At 56.9% G+C, this 19,305-nt stretch overlaps 2 protein-coding genes and 1 long non-coding RNA gene across 3 annotated transcripts; 2 read left to right on the top strand and 1 right to left on the bottom strand.

Annotated features, from left to right (window-relative positions):
* Positions 1 to 1,393: 1,393 nt before the first annotated feature.
* On the top strand, positions 1,394 to 5,840 carry HOXA10 (homeobox A10). Its single transcript, XM_019443672.2, has 2 exons — positions 1,394 to 3,052; positions 4,255 to 5,840. The coding sequence occupies exons 1-2, from the start codon at positions 2,089 to 2,091 to the stop codon at positions 4,527 to 4,529; spliced, it is 1,239 nt and encodes a 412-aa protein (XP_019299217.2). The 5' UTR covers positions 1,394 to 2,088; the 3' UTR covers positions 4,530 to 5,840.
* On the bottom strand, positions 4,495 to 6,682 carry LOC109263880 (uncharacterized). Its single transcript, XR_008420279.1, has 2 exons — positions 5,970 to 6,682; positions 4,495 to 5,607 (listed from the first exon to the last, which is right to left on the bottom strand). It is a non-coding gene; the product is annotated as an uncharacterized LOC109263880 (long non-coding RNA).
* A 2,098-nt stretch (positions 6,683 to 8,780) lies between these two features.
* On the top strand, positions 8,781 to 14,204 carry HOXA9 (homeobox A9). The gene is made up of 2 exons (XM_053897250.1): positions 8,781 to 11,665; positions 12,784 to 14,204. The coding sequence occupies exons 1-2, from the start codon at positions 11,086 to 11,088 to the stop codon at positions 13,020 to 13,022; spliced, it is 819 nt and encodes a 272-aa protein (XP_053753225.1). The 5' UTR covers positions 8,781 to 11,085; the 3' UTR covers positions 13,023 to 14,204.
* The last annotated feature ends 5,101 nt before the right edge of the window (positions 14,205 to 19,305 follow it).

The raw sequence follows: 19,305 nt of genomic DNA, 5'->3' as shown, positions 1-19,305 counted from the left end.
GGAAGGAGGTGGGCAGTGAAGGACAGCTCCTGATCTCTCCACACATACTTGATTCGGCTGCGGCTGCTACTTCGGCCTCAGGAGCTTGTGGACTGGAAAGAATTAGTTCTCAGACTCTCTCCCCTTCTCTCCCCCTCTCTCTTCTCTCCCTCTGGCCTTCTCTCCTTCTGTGTCTCTCTGTCTTTCCCTATCCCCCTCCTCTGTACCCCCGATGCCCAGTCTGCGGATCCGGTCACCGCCAGGCGCAGGCCAGTTGGGTGGAAGCGGCTAGAGCGCAGCGCAAACTGTGGCGCGGCCGCCCGCGCTGCGGGCGGGCGGAGAGCAGCCACAACAGGCAGATTCCGCAACTGCTAGCATCTCAGAAGCCAGCGTCAGGGCTCTTCCGCCAGCTCTCCCGTGCACCCTCTCTGGGTCTTCTCAGGCTCGGCTTCCTTCTCGGTCTGGGTTCACACCGGGAGGAACAAGGCCAAGTGCCTGGCAAATCACCCGGGATGCAAGGGTCTTTCCCCGCTGCAGGCAGAGGCCTGAGCGGTCTGCTTCCTGGGATCCCGGCGTTTAGCAGCCCCAGTCTAGGCCTCTGCAGGGGCTGGAGCTGGTGCGGCGGGCAGGCCTGGGGCATCCTGGAGAGCTGTAGCCCACCGGCAAGGGGCAAGGCAGAGACCTCCTGGATTCTACTGGATCCGGGCCGGAAAAGGTCGCATTTCCTGAGACATGTAAGAGGCCCACACAGGGGCTAGCGCCCTGGGACAGCAGTTTCCATTGACTGAGAGAGCGTTCCTACGGCCAGGGAAAAAGGAGGCCCCGGTGTCTGCTGAGCAAAGGGCCTGGCCTCCAAATGCTGCTATAACTGGGCCACGAGCCCAGCCCGGGCTTGCCGGGAACGGATTTCCTCACCGCGGGCCTCGTTAAAATGCGCACACCGCGGGAGTGAGGGCTGCCCCAGCCGCGGGTTTGGAGGGGAGGGGGGAAGAGGGGAGGGGACGAAGAGGCAGGAGTGTGGTGACACTGGTTCTAGTCATAACCTCCGAGAGCGTGCGAATGCCAAGGCTAAAGGGAGAGCTTGAGAATTGTACGGCAGAGGTGCTCATCCGCCGCCCCTTCTCCAAGTTTACCCCTCCAGGTCGTCGCCTCCAGTCAAACCCAAGACCCAGAAGAGCAATGTTTCTTTCACTTCCCTGAAACGGCGTTTGAGCTTGGAAGCTACCGGGGAAATGGGGCTATGGGGTGCCTGGACCTGGCTCTGACCTCGGAATAGGGGTAGGGGAGTCTTTCAGCCAAGGTTGCCAGTCGCTTCTACCATCCCCACATCCCCACCCCCCTTCTCGTTCCAGCTCACCAGGGTCCACCGACAGCAGCTTCAGAGAAAGCAAGCCAGGTGAGCATACCAGAGACAAAGATCCTAAGTGGATCAACGACTGGCTGGGGAGAGAGTGGGGGTTGAGAAGCCAGGGCAATACATTTGGGGGGAAATTACGTATGGGAATCAAGAAAGAAGTGGCAATAGCCGGCTTCCAGTGCGCTCTGGATCTCGGACACTCTGAGGTTCTTGGTGGCCTTACGGCCAGGTCGGCCACTTGTAGGAGACAGTTCCAGGTCCGGAGCCGAATGGGAAGAGTCTGAGGCCCTACAATAGGCCCGCTTAGTGTTTAGAGTATACGGAGGGCTAGTGGCTAATTCCGAAATAAGAGCGGGGAGCACCCAAGGCGGGCCGGGGTGCGCACCATAAACACCCCACTTGTTAACTGCGCGGGGGCCCAAGGGCCCTTGAAACAGACCCCGCAGGAGGGCTCACGTCCGAGCGTGGGCGGGGCTAGCCCGGGAACCAGGCCCCCCACTAGCCACGTTGGGGCAGCCCCCACAGCTCCTGGCCTTTGGGCTGAGGTATTGGGTGTGCGTCTCCTGGCCCATCAATACAGATTACATATTTATATCAATCGTGGGCTCAGAGGGCGCCCTCGGAGAGCGGCCCCGCGCCTACGAAACCAAACTGGGAGTGGTCGCGCGGAAACTCTGGCTCAGGATTGGCTGCGGGCGCCCGCCGCGGTGCGGGGGGATTGCTAATCGTATTCAGCATGTTTTGCACAAGAAATGTCAGCCAGAAAGGGCTATCTGCTCCCTTCGCCAAATTATCCCACAACAATGTCATGCTCGGAGAGCCCCGCCGCGAACTCTTTTTTGGTCGACTCGCTCATCAGCTCCGGCAGAGGCGAGGCTGGCGGCGGTGGCAGCGGCGCCGGGGGCGGCGGTGGCGGCGGCTACTACGCCCACGGCGGGGTCTACCTGCCACCGGCGGCCGACCTGCCCTACGGGCTGCAGAGCTGCGGGCTCTTCCCGGCTCTGGGAGGCAAGCGCAATGAGGCGGCGTCGCCGGGCGGCGGCGGCGGCAGCGGGGGCCTAGGTCCTGGGGCGCACAGCTACGCGCCCGCGCCTATAGACCTGTGGCTAGACGCGCCCCGGTCGTGCCGGATGGAGCAGCCCGAGGGGCCGCCGCCGCCGCCACCGCCCCAGCAACAGCCACCGCCCCCGCCGCAACCACCCCAACCCCCGCCGCAGGCCACCTCGTGCTCTTTCGCGCAGAACATCAAAGAGGAGAGCTCCTACTGCCTCTACGACTCGGCGGACAAATGCCCCAAAGGCTCCACCGCCGCAGCCGAGCTGGCTCCCTTCCCGCGAGGCCCGCCGCCCGACGGCTGCGCCCTGAGCACCTCCAGCGGGGTGCCAGTGCCCGGCTACTTCCGCCTCTCCCAGGCCTATGGCACGGCCAAGGGTTACGGCAGCAGCGGCGGCGCACAGCAGCTCGGCGCCGGCCCGTTCCCCGCTCAGCCCCCCGGGCGCGGCTTCGACCCGCCACCCGCACTCGCCTCCGGCTCAGCGGATGCAGCCCGGAAAGAGCGAGCCCTCGATTCACCGCCGCCCCCCACGCTGACTTGCGGTGGCGGCGGCGGGGGCTCGCAGGGCGACGAGGAGGCGCACGCGTCGTCCTCGGCCGCGGAGGAGCTCTCCCCAGCCCCTTCCGAAAGCAGCAAAGCCTCGCCCGAGAAGGACTCCCTGGGTAAGCAGGGCGCGCTGAAGGGGCGCAGTCAGGCGGGCAGACAGGCAAGCCGACCCAGAGAAGGGAAAGAGCAGAGAGCCAGGAGTCCGCGCAGCAGCCGGCCGGCCTTGGCCCAAGCTGCAGGCAGGCTGACCTTGTGAACTTGCTTTTTAATATTTGGGCGTGGGGACGCAGTAAAAATTCATGTCCGACTTAGAGCCCCACACCAAGACGTCCTCCGCGCTGGCCTCAGCTCACCCCAATTGGGGCCGAGGACAGGGACAAGCAGCCCCCCTCTCGTGCATGCCCTTCTCCGTGGCCCGGAGCACCCTAAGCCGTGGTCTGGGCCCAGTCTGCGAGGCGCGGCCCACGCGGGGGGAGGGGGAGGGAGGAAAGTGGCTCGCCCGCAGATAGCACGGATGTTTGTAAGGCATCCAAAATAAGCAGCCGCCAGCACCAATAAATAAGCCCATTAACCGGCGAAGTTCGAGTTTACGATCCCCCATGCTTTTTTCAAAGTTGCTGGAGGGGCGGGAATCCTCCTTGCGGGGAGAAGAAAAGGCAAATCCCGCCCGGACGCTGGGGCCCTGAGCTGAGAGTCCGAAAGGGACCATTTCACTTCCCCTGAAACTCGGAATCGCCCAGACTGCACGTCCCTGGCTCCTGGAAGGACGTGAGGGACGGCCCTTGACCCCGAATCAGTTTTTTTGTGCCTTCTCCAGGTCCCAACTGTGTCCTTGTCCCTCTCCTCATTGGGCCTTAGGCAATCAGGGGACTGGAGTGAGACACAAACGGCCCCCCTCCCTTCCAAGTAGGCACCCATGCCCCCTGCCTGGGGGCTGCAGGAAGTGCTTGTCTGCCTTGGGGCGAGAAGCAGAGAAAGGCGTTAAGTTCAAGCAGTACAGCCTGCCGTACAGCAGCAGGCTTTCCTTCTTTCGTTCTGGGAGCGCCTGGGCAGCTTTATGTTAAAACAGGTGTTTGGGGGAAAGTGGAGGGACATGTGAGCTGGGAGGGTAGGTGTAGATTGAAGGCCCTGTCCATTTTGCACATGCCTGTTGGAGGAATGCTCTTCTTGAGCAAGCTAAAGGGGGGGGGGGACGGCCGCAAAACTCCGTGTGACTTAGGGCATCCCTCTCATGGCAGAGAAGTCCCAAATTCACCCCTGCGCACAGCCTAGCCTGGCCCCGATTTAACCTTCCCCTCTTTATTCTCTTGAATGCCAGGCAATTCCAAAGGCGAAAACGCAGCCAACTGGCTCACAGCAAAGAGCGGCAGGAAGAAGCGCTGCCCTTACACCAAGCACCAGACGCTGGAGCTGGAGAAGGAGTTTCTGTTCAACATGTACCTTACTCGAGAGCGGCGCCTAGAGATCAGCCGCAGCGTCCACCTCACGGACAGACAAGTTAAAATCTGGTTTCAGAACCGCAGGATGAAACTGAAGAAAATGAACCGAGAAAACCGGATCCGGGAGCTCACAGCCAATTTTAATTTTTCCTGATGAAGCTCCAGGCAACGCCGTTTTTTTTTCCCCGCTGCCAGAGAGCCGTTCTCCTCCCTCTGTCTTCGGCCTCTGCCCAGGAACTCGCACCTGTGCCGGAGCCCCATTCCTCCCTCCCACACTCGCCATCTCGCTGGCCGTTACATCTGTGCAGGGCTGGTTTGTTCTGACTTTTTGTTCCTTTGTTTGCTTGGTGCTGGTTTACTTGTTTTCTGGGGGAAAAAGCCATATCGTGCTAAATTTCTAGAGAGAGAACTATTATCCTGAAGTGTCGAGCGGCGACTGGGCTGGTTTGCTGTCTCGGGGTTCCTCTGCTGGAAATGGCTCCGGTCCTCCCGGTGGAGCTGGTTTCCTGCGGGGGCGGGCAAACCTAGCCGGAAGGCCGAGGTCCCATTGTAGGCGCTGAGGTGTCTGGCCTGAGGTCAATGGTGCAAGGAGCCGCCACCGGGCTCGCCTGCCTGGAGTGCTGGGCTGTGTTTAATCAGGGGACACAGGCCCCTGGGTTTCTTTTTTCTTTCTTTCTTCCTTGGCAAAGAGAAGGGCTTACAGGCATGGACATGCAGGCTGGCAAAAGGGCTTGACTTTGGCTGATTAAAAAATTGAGAGTAAGAAAGATTAATCTTTCCTTCCTCTGTAAGATATCCCAGCTTTAAAAGGAAAAAAAAGAAAAAGAAAAAGAAAAAAAAAAAGAGCAACCAGGAGAAGGAAACTTCTCTTCCAGTTTGTGTTAGTCTTGCATTGTGGGACTAAATTATTTCACTTACCTCTGAATTTCCATATCCTTCTGCCTGTAGATAAATAACCTAAGGTAGTTTTGTTTATGCGTGTGGATTTAGTGGGGGTTTTTTTGTCATTAAGTAATTGTTACCACTGGTAACACACGACAAGCACACCGCAATTCTCCCTGTCTTGTGGAGAGTTTTCTTTCTCATTTTCTTTTTTCTTCTTCCTCTTTCTTTTTCCTTTCTAAAATTCATAGAACCCAAGGAGGGCTGGGGCAAGCGGAATAGACTAGAGAAGGGAGACTTTGTTTGGGTTTCCTTTATACTGTGAAGTTACATGCATAAAAGGGTCAAACCTGTAGGTGCAGAAAAAGAAAAATTATAAATACAAATCTGTATAAATGTCTATTATTATGAAAAATTGCCAATCTTGTTTTATGCAAATGCATTCTATCGTTATTATAAATGTTAGTTCTAGCTCTATTTACTTCTAATCTTAAATCAGAATAAATTAATATTGTAATGCTGCTGTGCGTGGAAAAAAGACGATGTTTATGTTCTTATAGAAGAATAAAAGCTGTGGAATGAAGCTTTTTAATTTTACCTCTTTTTTTGACTTCTTATCTTCACCTTCCACTTTATCCCGGCCACCACTTTTACAACAGGAGGACTAGCCCGCGCCCCCTGCAATTACTTTAGGCATCTATTTAAATATTACCTAGACGGTCGTAATTTGTCTGGGCCCTATAGCCCTGGTGCCGTAAGGTTTGTCGGCTTTTGTTCAGTTTTATGACTTGCTAGTATATCTGGATTGTGGCTGTCTTGGACCAGTGGTTTCAGTTGCGAGGGGAGCTGCATAGACAGAGGAAGCCAAACAGGATTTCTTTCGGGAGCCCCAGGGAGGCTCGCAGACGCCGGTTGTTTTGTGGGTCCCCTGGTCCCAGATGACCCCCAGCCTAAGAATCCGGGGAGCAGGCTGGGCCAAGAGCGCGTCACTAGCGTCCGCGGCAGCAGTTAGGTAGACTGCTGCTGGCTGCATGGCCCCCTCCCCCAGCATGGCCTCCCCCACCTGGTCGCCCTCCTCGGGGCCACGCGTTTCCTGCTCGCGGGAGGTGGGGGGGGGGGGCGCGACGGCAGGGGGAGGGGGCGCGGGAGCGCGCGCCCCGGCTGGCTGGCTGGCTGGGAGGGAGAGAGGGGGAGAGCGAGTGGCGGGGAGCGAGCCGCCGGAGGCCGAGACCAGACTGGGAGCCGGGCTGCGTGCCGACCCTGGCGCTTTCGAGTTGCTCGGGGCTGCCGCAGCTCGGCGCGTGCTCGCTGAGAAGCAAGATTTGGGAAACGAGCACGCACACTGCTCGCTCTCCTCTCTTCTCGCGTTCTCCTCTCCTTCCATTTTCCTCTCTCTCCTTTACCTTCCTTCCTTCCCTCTTCCAGGTTTACCTTACCGGGGCCGGTGGCTTCTCCCTCCCTGATGCCTTAGCGGTAGCGCCGCTCACACAGTGGCAGCGCAGGCGCAGGTTGGCAAGGGGTGGGGGGGGGGGGGGTTCGGCCGGCGCGATCGCAGGGTTCTCCCTTTGGCGGCGGCAGTGGCGGCGGCAGTGGCGGCGGCAGCGGCGGGCGAGGCAGCCCCGCGCGGGCAGCACCAGAACTGGTCGGTGATTTAGGTAGTTTCCTGTTGTTGGGATCCACCTTTCTCTCGACAGCACGACACTGCCTTCATTACTTCAGTTGAAATCGTCTCCAGGTACCTGTGCGCGCGGGGGCCGGGCCGGGCGGGGCATCCAGGCCCTGGTCGTGCCAGGCCTGCGGTGGCAACCTCGGCTTTTCCCCGTGCAGGAGCCGCGTCCCTGCCTCCTTCTCAGCGCTTTGTCAGGCTGCTGGCTTCACCTCCCACCCCGTGCCCACCTGGCCCCGAGCAGGTATGGTCAGGTTAGCTGCTCCTTGGCGGACGCCGGGGGCGTGGTAGGAATTCTGGGCCCTGAGCCATTCAAGGTCAGGGGCGCACGCTTCCATCCTGGGCCTCCCCCCACTCCAGGCCTGTGCCTGGCCAGGGATCCTGCCATTCTCCTGCAAGGCTGGGATACTACCAGTCCCAATCCAGGGTCGAGATCAGGAAAGATCCCTTTGAGAGAGACTCAGGCCAAACTAGGAGGGACAGGGCGGAAAGGGGCTGGGATCCTGGCCTTGTCACTTACCCTTCTTTCTGTAAGCTGCCCTCGGCTCCCAGGAGTCGCCTTTGACTCTTCCTTTTCTTCCTCGCTTCCTTCCTCTTTTTGCTTTTTTGTTTTTTCCCTTCCTTTACTTCTTCCGTCTTCCCTTGCCTTTATTTTTCTTTCATCTTCAGTCTCTCTGTGCCTACTTTTCTATCTCTACCACCTCGCCTCCCTAGCTCTAACTCCGGGAGGGACCCAGGGCTGGTTTGGGGAGAGTCTGGGGCTGGGGACTTATTTTTCTCTGCGCGCTCAAGTTGTGGTCGGAATCTGCCAAGGAAGGGCTTGCGTGGGACAGCTGTCCAGGGCTGTGGATCTGGGCCTGGTGTGCTGCTGCACAGACAAGGCCTCGGTTATGATCACGACCGGATGGCGGCGGCCTTGCGTTCTTACTCTGCGGATTGGCAACCGCAGCCTAAGAGATCCGATTAGAGGGCATTGGCGGCGTTTTTGTGTGCCCACACCAAGGGCAAGGAGGCTCTCCCTACCCTAACTGGGCACCTGAGGCTGGGACCTGTGCTGAGGCCCAGCCAAGCTATGTGGAGCCTGGCTACGCAGGGAATTCCGCCTGGAAGCTTCCTCGAGTCTCCTGGGCCTGCAGGTCCCAGCTCAGGCTTTAGCGGCGGTAAGGGAACCCTGGTAGGGCAAAGATTGGTTGCCTGTTTGCCAGTAGCTTCTGTCAGGTTCAGAGTCTGTTAGATATGGCATCCTTGTGCAGAAAGGTGCTGGAGTCAGGGACCCTTCCAGCTCTAGTCTGTTTCAAATAATAGCAGAAAGAAATCCTAAATTCCAGAACCATTGTAATACAAACTTGAGCCCTTGTTCCAAGTTGTAGTCCACCATTGGAAGCCAGTTGAATCCTTACGGAACTGAAAACAACTTTCGTCCCTCCCTGGCTCCCAAACACACACACACACACACACACACACACACACACACACACACACGCCATCAGACTCATGCCCACCAAGCTTTGATTCCCCACCCTGCTCCAGCTGCAGGAGCTGTTTCCATTGCTCTGCCTGCGGTCCTGTTATCTGAAAGGCCGGCACACTGCTTTCCCCTCAACTCCTCTGTGCTATTTTCTGGACCAGAGTATTGGATTTGTTTTGGAGGCCAAGGTTTTAGAACTCTCAGGCGAAAAGAGATGGTTTGTAATTATACCCATTTGTTATTTTTTTATACACACGCAGTCCCTTTCATTTCCAAAATAAAAGCTGACTCAAAAGCCTGAATATTTTCTCCCCAAATCTCTGGGCTGAAAGGGGATAACGTTAGGGTTTTTTTGTTTTTTTGTTTTTGTAATTTTTCTCACCGTCTAGGCACAAGTAAGTACTGATGAACATTCAGCGCCTGCTGATTATGTAGTAACTGCCCTATTCTGGGGGCTAAAGCCATTTAAAGGAAGAGCCTTTTTGTTTTAAAAAATATACTAGTAATAATTTGTGTCTTCTCTGGGCACAAAAAGTCGAAAAAACAACAAGGCGAGTCCAGCCTTTTCGCAGACAATTACAATTAGGAGCGAGGTTTCCTCTAGGGTTAATATTTCTTAATGAAAATCTTCATGAAAATCTCAGAGGCACCGCGAACCGCCCGATATTTGGGACACACCGGGCCGCGGTGGGGGTGGGGATAACGCGGAGGAATTTACAGGGAAAGGAAAATATTAGGGGGGAGGAGGCTGAGGCGACCAGGACCAGCCACGTCGTCGGAGTTCACTGTGTCGGCCACTTCCCTCTTCCGGCGCGGGCGGATAAAGGGGCACCCAGTTGGTCTCCGCCTGGCGTCTCGGCCTCGCCCCGAGGCAGAGCCTGGCATTTGAGGGTCCCGTTAGGGACAGGGATGTACAGGGTTTGGGGGAGGATTACTGGAACTGTTGGGGAGAATGAAGGCAGAAAAGGGGATGGAAGCGCCCTCGCCGCCTGCCCTCGCCGCCAGGGAAGTGGGTTAATGAGAAACACACTCTTGCAGGCACAGTGTTCACACGTGAATTTAATTACCCCGTTTTTAGGAGTCGCTGCTTTCCGTTCGGATTTGGGGGTGGGTATTTTCTTCCAACTAACAGAGGCAGAGGCCTTTTAATTTACCCCTTAAAGACTCTAAGGGGTGAGAAATACCTTCCTCAATTTGGCCAAGCTAAAGGATGGGATTAAAGTCAATGCCCCGTGCCCCTCCCCGTTTTAATTTCTAGCCCTGGACTTGAGCTGCCGTGGCCTAGCTTTGGGCCTTGTGACTCTGCAGAGTCGTCTGGCCTGGTGGAAACCGAGGGGGGAACACGGACAGTGGCCAGGAAGGAAGGAAGGAAGGAAGGAGCGAACCCTGAAGAATTCATACTGGGCCCCGAGGCCAGCCGCTCTGGTGCGGGCCTCCCAGCTACTGGAGCCGCGCGGTCTCATTGGAGGCACTACCTTCTCCAAAGCCGATCTCTCCTTCCACTGAGGCTGCCTCGTGTTTTTTTCGCAGCTCGGGTTTGGGGAGTGCGACAAAGCCTGAAGAACTCAGCGTGAGGGCCTTCGAGGTCGGGGCACAGTGTTGGGTCGCCTGCTGCGTCTGCCTGGGGATCCTGATTCCCGGCTGACAACAAGCAGAGAGTGGGGGCGCGGGGTTGGGAGCGAACCCCGCGGCACAACCAGGCCCTCCAACCGTTGGCCTCGGGGACAGCTGGCCGCTCCTCGGTGGGGCGCTCGCTGGAGGCGCAGCGGCAAATTTGGGAGCTGCCCGAGCGCCCGGAGATCCAATCGGGCAGATTTCAGGGCCCCACAATAGGCGGTGCCCCACTCAGAGGCCTGTCCCTGCCCAGCGCGCTCGGGCAGGGGCGGCGGTGGCTCGATTGGGACGGATACTGCGTTGAATTTGACTTTTCGCGGCCGGCCCGGGGTAAACTCGCATCTCCGGGGACTGCAGGAATTATTTACAGGGAGCTCGCCAACCAAACACAACAGTCTAATTTAACCTTTCCAAGTCCTCGTAAATTTTTACAGCTGGGAGCCACGGCGAAGCAAACGAATCTGTTGGTCGTTCCCAACTTCCCACCAGCCTGTGTGGCTTCTGAAACAATAACTCCTTATGAAATATCATAAATATAGATTTAAATACAGTAGAGCGAGAATGCGATTTGGCTGCTTTTTTATGGCTTCAATTATTGTCTAATTTTATGTGAGGGGCTCCACTGGCCGCACTCGCACGCGGGACCCGCGCCTTGCTGATGGCGTGATTAATTGTGATATAAAATAGTCCGCTTAAGAAGTGTGTGTCTGGTGGTGGCGGTGGGAGGGGAGGAGAGTACAGAGGCAAGGCCAGATTTGATCTTTTAATCTTCGTTGGCCACAATTAAAACAAACCCGATCGTGGAGCGCCGCGATCCCTTTGCATAAAAACATATGGCTTTTGCTATAAAAATTATGACTGCAAAACACCGGGCCATTAATAGCGTGCGGAGTGATTTACGCGTTATTGTTCTGCCGGGCGGGCACGTGACGCGCGCGGCCAATGGGGGCGCGGGCGCCGGCAACTTATTAGGTGACTGTACTTCCCCCCCCCTCCCCGGTGCCACCAAGTTGTTACATGAAATCTGCAGTTTCATAATTTCCGCGGGTCGGGCCGACCGGCCAGGCGCGGGGCACAGCGATGGCCACCACCGGGGCCCTGGGCAACTACTACGTGGACTCGTTCCTGCTGGGCGCCGACGCTGCGGACGAGCTGGGCGCTGGCCGCTACGCGCCCGGGGCCCTGGGTCAGCCTCCCCGGCAGGCCACCGCGCTGGCGGAGCACCCCGACTTCAGTCCGTGCAGCTTCCAGTCCAAGGCGGCGGTGTTCGGCGCCTCGTGGAACCCGGTGCACGCGGCGGGCGCCAACGCGGTGCCCGCTGCAGTGTATCACCACCACCACCACCACCCCTACGTGCACCCCCAGGCGCCCGTGGCGGCGGCGGCGCCGGACGGCAGGTACATGCGCTCCTGGCTGGAGCCCACGCCCGGCGCGCTCTCCTTCGCGGGCTTGCCCTCCAGCCGGCCTTACGGCATTAAACCTGAACCACTGTCCGCCAGAAGGGGTGACTGTCCCACGCTTGACACTCACACTTTGTCCCTGACTGACTATGCTTGTGGTTCTCCTCCAGTTGATAGAGAAAAACAGCCCAGTGAAGGCGCCTTCTCCGAAAACAATGCTGAGAATGAGAGCGGCGGAGACAAGCCCCCCATCGATCCCAGTAAGTGTCTCCTCCCTTCAGGCCGGCCGCCGCCTCCACGCCGGCCACCAGGATCTGCCAGCCCTTCAGCTTTCTCTTGAGCCTGCCTTCGCCTGCGCTGGGAGCCTCTTGAGCAGGGGCCGCGAACCAGAAGTTGCTGTTTAGGATGCCTCGGATGGGGCCCCAAGTCCAGGGAGCAATGACAAGCTGGTCGCCGGGTTTCGGGGGGGAGGGGAGGCGGCTGCCGCCGAGAGAGAGAGAGAGAGAGAGAGAGAGAGAGAGAGAGAGAGAGAGAGAGAGAGAGAGAGAGAGAGAGGGGCGGGCGCTGCTGGCCGAGCCAAGACCAGCAGCCCCTCTTCCTGGCTGCCCGGTACCAGGACAGCAATACTTTGGGCCGTTCTTCGAAAGCAGCTCGGCAGAGAGAATCTTTTGTGCGGCTAGATGTCCTGGAGCGGCGGCAGCAACTGCAGCCTAGACGCTGGAGAAGACGGGCCGATTCCTTCCACTTCTTGCCTTCAGCCAGTGGCGGCGTAAATCCTGCCCAAGATGAGGCTGTAGGAGACCGGGCCACGAGGGTCCCCGTGCAAGATTATTCAAATAAAGTGGAGAAGTGATCAACGCCCTCGGGGCGCCTAGGGGCGCCAGGCCGGCTGCCCAGCTCTCACGGCCTTCCAGAGAGGTCAAAGGAGTGGGAAAAGTAGAAGGAAAGGTGGGGAAGGCGAGAGAGAGCGCGCGCGCGCGTGTGTTAGTGAGAGGGAGAAGAGAATATTAATGCTGCACGAACACAGGGCAGGGTGGTTTCGCCCTGCCTGGCAAGAGGAAGATCTATTTCCAAATTTCACTCTTTGCCCTAAGTGCAGAGGGTGGGAAGGAGAGGAAAAGGACAGGAGGACAGAGGAAGAGAAAAGAGGGCCTCTGAAGGGAGGGGGAAGCTGAGGTTTTACTGCGTGCAATTGTAAGTGACCGTTCCTCTGTCTGTCTGCCACCGTTCCATTGTGTCGTAGGTCCGGCAGCCTTCCCTAACCAATTCAGCAGCGCCCTGCACTTTGGCGGGAGACCCTAGGAGGTTCCCTGGCCCCCAGCGGAGGGGGGTGGGTAGTGCTTCTCCTCCTCCTAAATCCCGTCTGTCTCCCTCGCAGGCAACCCGGCTGCCAACTGGCTCCACGCGCGCTCCACGCGCAAGAAGCGCTGTCCCTACACGAAACACCAAACGCTGGAACTGGAGAAAGAGTTTCTGTTCAACATGTACCTCACCAGGGACCGCAGGTACGAGGTGGCCCGACTGCTCAACCTCACCGAGAGGCAGGTCAAGATCTGGTTCCAGAACCGCAGGATGAAAATGAAGAAAATCAACAAGGACCGAGCAAAAGACGAGTGATTCGACTGGAGTTCATTTAGAAAAGAGAGCGCGAGCTAGAGAGAAAGAGAAAGGACTGCCCGTCGTCCCCTTCTCCCACCCCCATCCCACCCCAGCCTCCACCACCCCGCACAAAGCGGCTCTAAACTCCAAGCCTCATCTCCCCCTGGCAGACCCGGCTCAGGCTGGTTCCTCAGCCTGCTGCTTTCAAGGAGGAGGTATTGTAAGCTTTCCATTTTCTATAAGAGGAAAAAAAGGTGTGTGTGGGGGGGGAGAGCATTAGTGCTGATGGCTGTGTGTGCTAGCTTGTGTATATATTTTTAAAAATCTACCTGTTCCTGACTTCAAACAAACAAACAAACAAATAAACAAAAAAACTACCTTTTTGTAATGCACAACTGTTGATGGCGAGCTGTATAGTTTTTAGTCTGTGTAGTTAATTTAATTTGCTCTTTGTGCGGCAGAGTGATCTGCCCAGATACTTGAACACTGTGTTTTATTGTGGTAATTATGTTTTGTGACTCAAACTTCTGTGCTGGGTGATGCACCCGTTGTGATTGTGAAAGCTAGAAAATTCAATTTCAACTCAGGTTGTTGATGAGGGAGAAAAACAGTTGCATAGAGTATAGCTCTTGGTAGTGAAATATGTCTTCTGTATAACTAGGCTGTTAACCTTTGATTGTAAGCTAGCTGTAAGGATTTCCCAGTGAAATAAAATTTTAAAGGAAAGAAAGTGTTCTCCAGGATGCACAGATTCATGGGTTTTCTCCTCTTTTGAAATGAGGGCATTTTAGTCTCTACATACTCTATAGACCTGTCTTATCCATTGTATATATAATCCACATATTAAAGAAAAATTAATCAGACAAGCTTGCATATTGTTCTTGCACCGGATGAACATGGAGGAAATTCGGAGCTATACATATGTGCAGAAGGTTACTACCTATGGTTTACATTTAATTTTAGTCGGGGGGAAAATGAATGCTTATTGTAATGGAGTTAATTTTATTGATAATAAATTATACACTATGAAACCGCCATTGGGCTACTGTAGATTTGTATCCTTGATGAATCTGGGGTCTCCATCGGGCTCAACATACACTGTATATTTTGCAATAGTTACCTCAAGGCCTACTGACCAAATTGTTGTGTTGAGATATTTAACTTTTTGCCAAATAAAATATATTGATTCTTTTCTATTTATTGCGGGTCAGCTCGTTGCACCTTCTTCTCTGGGACAGGGGAGCGTGGGGGAGAGTCTCTGGGTGGGGGCCGGGCCGGACTGGGGAGGAGGAGGACAGAACCCCGGTTTTACCTCTGGCCGGCTTTTAGAGCGGGAACCTGCTGGGCTTCGCTCCCACTGGGGCCAGCTGCCTGGCGGCGCAAGCAACCGAGGAAGGCTAGGAAACAAGGGGAGGCGAGGCCCGGCTCCTGGTTTTGACCTGTCCCTTTTGCCGGGAGGCCCAGAGGCCTCTGAGGGGCCGGGCTGCAATCCCAGTATCTTTGTCCAGTAGCAGTGAAAGGCCACTCTTTGCTCCGGGCGCCCCGAGAAATTTCCGCAGCCGTGGTCCACTGAGACTCCCGGAGCCTTCCCCTGGCATTGTGGGGGGGGGGGGCGGGGGGGGGCAAGGAACAGGAGGGCAGGTCCGAGAGCTGAAGGGCCTGCCTCCTGAGGAGTCTCCGAGGAGAAACAGGAGCCCGACTGCCCCGACGCGGCCGCCAGGACAGACATTTGGGGGCTCTCAGGGGACCCAAGCCTTGCGCCCCCGCACCTCCGCGTCCTGTCAAGCTGGCCCAGGGGATTCTGGGACCTGCCCTACGCTCCCCTCCCAAGCACAAGTCCTGACAGAGGCAGGGCCTAGGCAGCCGACGAGCCTGAAGCGCCATAAAAGAAAATGAGGGCTGTTACCGTTTATGGGGTGTAAAAGGCTGCGGGGGGAATGGCTCCAACTTCGGAGGCCCAAGCACCTTATAGATGTGGCCAGAGGGTTCAGCCTAGTCTCCCCCCATTCTTTTCTCGCTCTCCCCGCCCTCCCCCCACCACCCCGAGACTTCTGGAAAGTTATCTGTGTCCTGATGCGTAAAGGGGGAACCAGGGCGCCGGAGGATGGGGCTTCCCCTCGCGCCCCCACCCCCACCCCGCCGCCAGGTTGGGACGCCCTCTGTTGTTGCAGACAGAAGGAACTTCAAAGAATGGGCAGTTAAGGGTGTGCCATAAAGGCCGGGTCTGCGAACTGTCTGGAATTCGGCCCTTAATGAGTTTACAACTGTCCAGCCCCAATTAAGATTTTCCACCAAAGCCCTTTCATTTGTTTGCTCTGTCTGCAGCCGATAAAGCGGCTGCGGAAACAGCTCTTTTATGGGCACTGCCCTCTCGGCAGCGTAGATTCCGGGCTCCATGCACACTCCCCAGGGACAGGGCCCTCGCCCAGCTTTGGGATAGGGTGCCCGGCCCGCGGCGCCAGCGGACGAAGTTCAGGCCGCGCTGCTGGGGCTGCAGTGCCCAGATTCGGCCAGCAGATGGCAGTATGGCTCCACGCAAGAGGAGCCCGCGCCGCCATCTCCCGCCGCCGCAACCCTGGGAAGTTCCTAAGATGTCGACTTGACGCTAGCCTTTCTCGAATGGGAGCCCCAGATTTGAATGAACTGCGGTCGTATATTTTCTGTGCTGCTCACGCCGGGCCGGAAACCTCGCTGGGAAACAAGCAAGCGGTGGGGCTCGCCGGACCTGCACCGTTCCCTCCCCTGTTTCTTTCCCGGATTCCGGAGGCCTGTCGCTGCGTGGCTGCAGCCGTCCCGCGGCTGCGGGGCTATCGCTCCAGGCGCGGGGGTGGTTCTAGGGTCATCGTCCCCAGCCCAGGACAAGCCTCGGGGCAGCGCAACGCTCGGAAAGCCCGGTTGACCAGCGGACAGACGCAAGGACTAAGGCCTACAGACCCGGGACTCGGTGACCCCCCCCACAGAGGGTGTGCACAGGGCGCATACCTTGGCCAAGGGCCCGGCGGCGGCCGGGGAGGCTCCCTAACGCTGCGCCCCGGTACAAAGCCCTGTGAGCCAGCACCCGCAGGAGAGCCAGGACCCCAGGACCCGGGCTGCATAAGTGACAATAAAATTTGGCGGCTGAATATGGGGAGGGGGGGAGGCATTCTGGTGACTTTCCAGTGTGGGTTTAGCGGTTAAGTTGCGCGGGATGGGGAATCCCTGGGAGCAGGCACACCGGGAACTGTTTTGATTGTTCTAAAATAAATGCAATATTTAAAATAATTATAACAACATATCCTAGCTCCAGAATGGGAGCTCACGTCGTGAAAGCTGCCCTTGGTTTCTCTCGCCACCGGATTTTTTTTTTTTTTTTTTTTTTTTTTTTTTGGCAGTGGAGCTGCTTAGGCTACTCCGGTTTCCCCTGCTCAGGAGGCGAGGAGGAGGGAGGGGACCCCAATCTAGGCCCAGCCTATCCCGGACCCTGGGCGGGGAACACGCCCCGGAACCTTCCAGGAGGCGGCCACGAGTTGCGGGTGCGAGGATCAGCCCCTGGTGCAGAATGCTTTCAGAGGGAACACGCAAAGCAAACAGAGAACAAACACTTCGAAGCACCCCGGAGCCCTGTGAACACGCCACGCGGTGTATTTATTTGGGTTGTAATAGTCTCTGCCAAGCCCACAAAATGTTTACAACCTGCATCTCCGCGCGGTACACGCTGTAAAACTGGCGACTGGATTTTGGCTGACAGATCTCCTGAGCGTTTCTCTCTCCTTCTCTCTCTTCCTCCCTTCCTCCCTCCCGGCCGTCCCTCTCCTCTCTTTTTCTCCATTTATATACACACGTTGGTATTGAAGACACACGCCCTCATTATCTTTCCTCCTATAATACGCAGTATTTCACAGCATCCGATTGTAAGAAGGGTTTTGTAGCTTCCCCGAGAGCCGCCCGTGGCCATGTAGCCAAGCTGCAGATACAAAGCTCGATTTATGTAACTACAAATAAATGGCGAAGGAGCAGATCGGTGGCCACCGCTTCTCTCCACCGAGTATGGAGGCCCCAGGTAGGTGCCGGCCGGTCGAGATCTCAGAGGCCTCCCGGACAGCCACGCGGGGCCTTTCTTGCCCTTGGCCGGCTGGTGGCTGGGAGGCGGCTCTCCCGCCCGGCTGCCTGGGAAGCGCTTCCCTGTTAGCCGCGCAAACAAAACCCCCCGCGTCAGCCCCAGCTCGTTTGCACTCGTCGGGGATGGATTTGTCCCCGCGCCGCGACCGGGGATTGCTCAGTGGATGAAGAACGGATGCGCAGCTCGCGCGAGGGGCGCGGGTGGAAACGTTCAGACACGCAAATCGCCAGTCACCAGACCTGAGACAGGCTCCCTTCGCAACCCCAGGGCTGGCCTTAACATTCTTAGCTGGATTTAAATATTGAGGACTGTTTGGGAACAAGAAGCAAGGGAAATACATTCTGTCTGGTAGGGAGGAACCCAGCTCCATGAGAGCGGTGAGGGGGGAAAAAATGCTTTTTTGTAAAGACAGCTCGGCTGATGAGAAACCCACCTACACGTGCCTGCTCCAGGCCGAGCGTCAACGAGTATTTCTGTGAATATTATCACATATAACCCAGTGCATTTGTGTCTTTTCAGCCAAATAAGTAGGAAACCAATGGCTGGAGAACACACGATTATAAGGGGCCCTTACTGAAAGCCTGACTTTGGCCTTTCCGTTTTAAAACCCTGCCCCAGAAGGCAGGAGGAGAGAGAGGAGCCCGGAAACGAAAGAAAAAATTCTGCACCCGCGGGACTCGGCCCAGTTGGCTGACTTGGGCCCAGAAAGGCCAAGGCCTTGCCGGCGGTATCTGGATTCTCCTTGGCCCCAGCCGAGGGGCAGCGCGTCCTGCCAGGACCGTTTGGACCTGCGCCGGACCTGCGCTGGGCAGGGATGAGCCTGTGGCGTGGGCTCTCAGCCCTCTTGCGTTCCTTCCCGCGCTCCCTGAAATCTCTCCCCACTCGGTCTGGGTCATCTCACTTCAGGGCAGGTTTTACTCTAAACGCCATCGCTGTCTGCCGCTCCAGCCGCCCGAGTCTAGACAGACGGCGGCGGCGGCGGCGGGGCCCGGTCTTTCTCTTTGCATCTTGCTCCGTGTCACCCGAGGAAAAATTTATTGGTCTAAAGCTGTCTAATTCCGCCTCTTTGATCTCCTAGCTTTCTTGCTTGCTTCGTCTTCCTTTAACTTTCTTATGTTTTTATTTCCTGCCAGAAAGCGATGCTATTTGGAATATTTGATGTTTCTTCCCTTCCCATGTTACATCCTCCGTTCTCCAATCCAGACACGTTATCATCCTGATGCTTCAAAAAGGGCATCCCCGGATATTGCCCCCCTCCCCACAGCCCTTGTACCCCCAGGGGAAACCAGCAGGCGCCCACCTGCCCGGACAGCCCCTGCCTCCCCACCCACTCCCCTGGGCAGTCCATTAGGGCAGGAGCTGGGACTCCGTTGCATCCGGGTCTGGACCCTCTGGTTGCCTTTTGTGCTCCTGGGACCCCCTGAGAGGGTGCAGTGAAGGGGGGGTGGCCTGGACTCTCTGAAAGTGATGGGAAGTGCTTTGTACACAAGGAACCAAACTCTATAATTTAGAGGAGAATTTCCGGGGCAATTCCATTGTGAGGTCGGGTTTATGGTGTGCAATCGAGCTGAGCAGTAAAAGGCATACTGACCTGCCGGCTGGGCTTCCAGCGAGGCCTGAGCAGTTTATGAGGCGTTTAGGGGAAGGGTTTGCCCCACCACACTCCACCGAGCGGTGGGCAGCAGAGACTTCGGCTGGTCCAACCCTGAGCAGGGGTTGGAGGCTTGGAAAGGTAAGCTCCATGCGTTGGGGACCTGACGGGAGGGAGGGAGACTATTGTGTGCTCCGCTCTCTGTGAGCCAGTCTTGCAAATGTGAAGACACCAGAGTCTGGGTGGCCATTCGAGAGGGGTCCTCTTATTTGTTTTGGTGGTCTCCAAAAGAAATGGAAATCCAGAGTGGGCTGAAGTCCCCAGGCACCTGGACCCCCTCTCTCCTTTCCAAACTGGCTCTACAGTATGTATTGCTTGTTCCCAGGCACTCAAGCCCTTGAGGAGCTGGCAGAGGCCCATGGGTGGCCCCTGTGACGTCTTCCAGAACAGTCCCAGCGCTAGGAGTACCTGGAAAGGTGTGGGGCCCAAGGTTCCTCCAACCTTGGGGAAAGAGACTTGGTTCCCCTTGAACCAGGGGGAACCAGAGGTTGCAGGGAGGACAAAAGAGTAACCAGCTGTTTCTTAAGCTGCCAGAGACCAGCCAGGTGCCC

Source organism: Panthera pardus, unplaced genomic scaffold (genome assembly GCF_024362965.1).
Source record: "Panthera pardus isolate Hobbes unplaced genomic scaffold, ASM2436296v1 HiC_scaffold_8, whole genome shotgun sequence".
NCBI lineage: Eukaryota > Metazoa > Chordata > Mammalia > Carnivora > Felidae > Panthera > Panthera pardus.
Note: the sequence above shows the minus strand (reverse complement) of the source record. Positions and strands in the feature narration are given on the sequence as shown.

What these genes read in the sequence shown, in the direction of transcription:
- HOXA10 (XM_019443672.2), top strand. Translation starts at nt 2,089, where the DNA reads ATGTCAGCCAGAAAGGGCTATCTGCTCCCTTCGCCAAATTATCCCACA. An exon ending in GCCCGAGAAGGACTCCCTGG is followed by an intron (nt 3,053 to 4,254) that starts GTAAGCAGGGCG and finishes CTTGAATGCCAG; the next exon opens with GCAATTCCAAAGGCGAAAAC.
- HOXA9 (XM_053897250.1), top strand. Translation starts at nt 11,086, where the DNA reads ATGGCCACCACCGGGGCCCTGGGCAACTACTACGTGGACTCGTTCCTG. An exon ending in CAAGCCCCCCATCGATCCCA is followed by an intron (nt 11,666 to 12,783) that starts GTAAGTGTCTCC and finishes TCTCCCTCGCAG; the next exon opens with GCAACCCGGCTGCCAACTGG.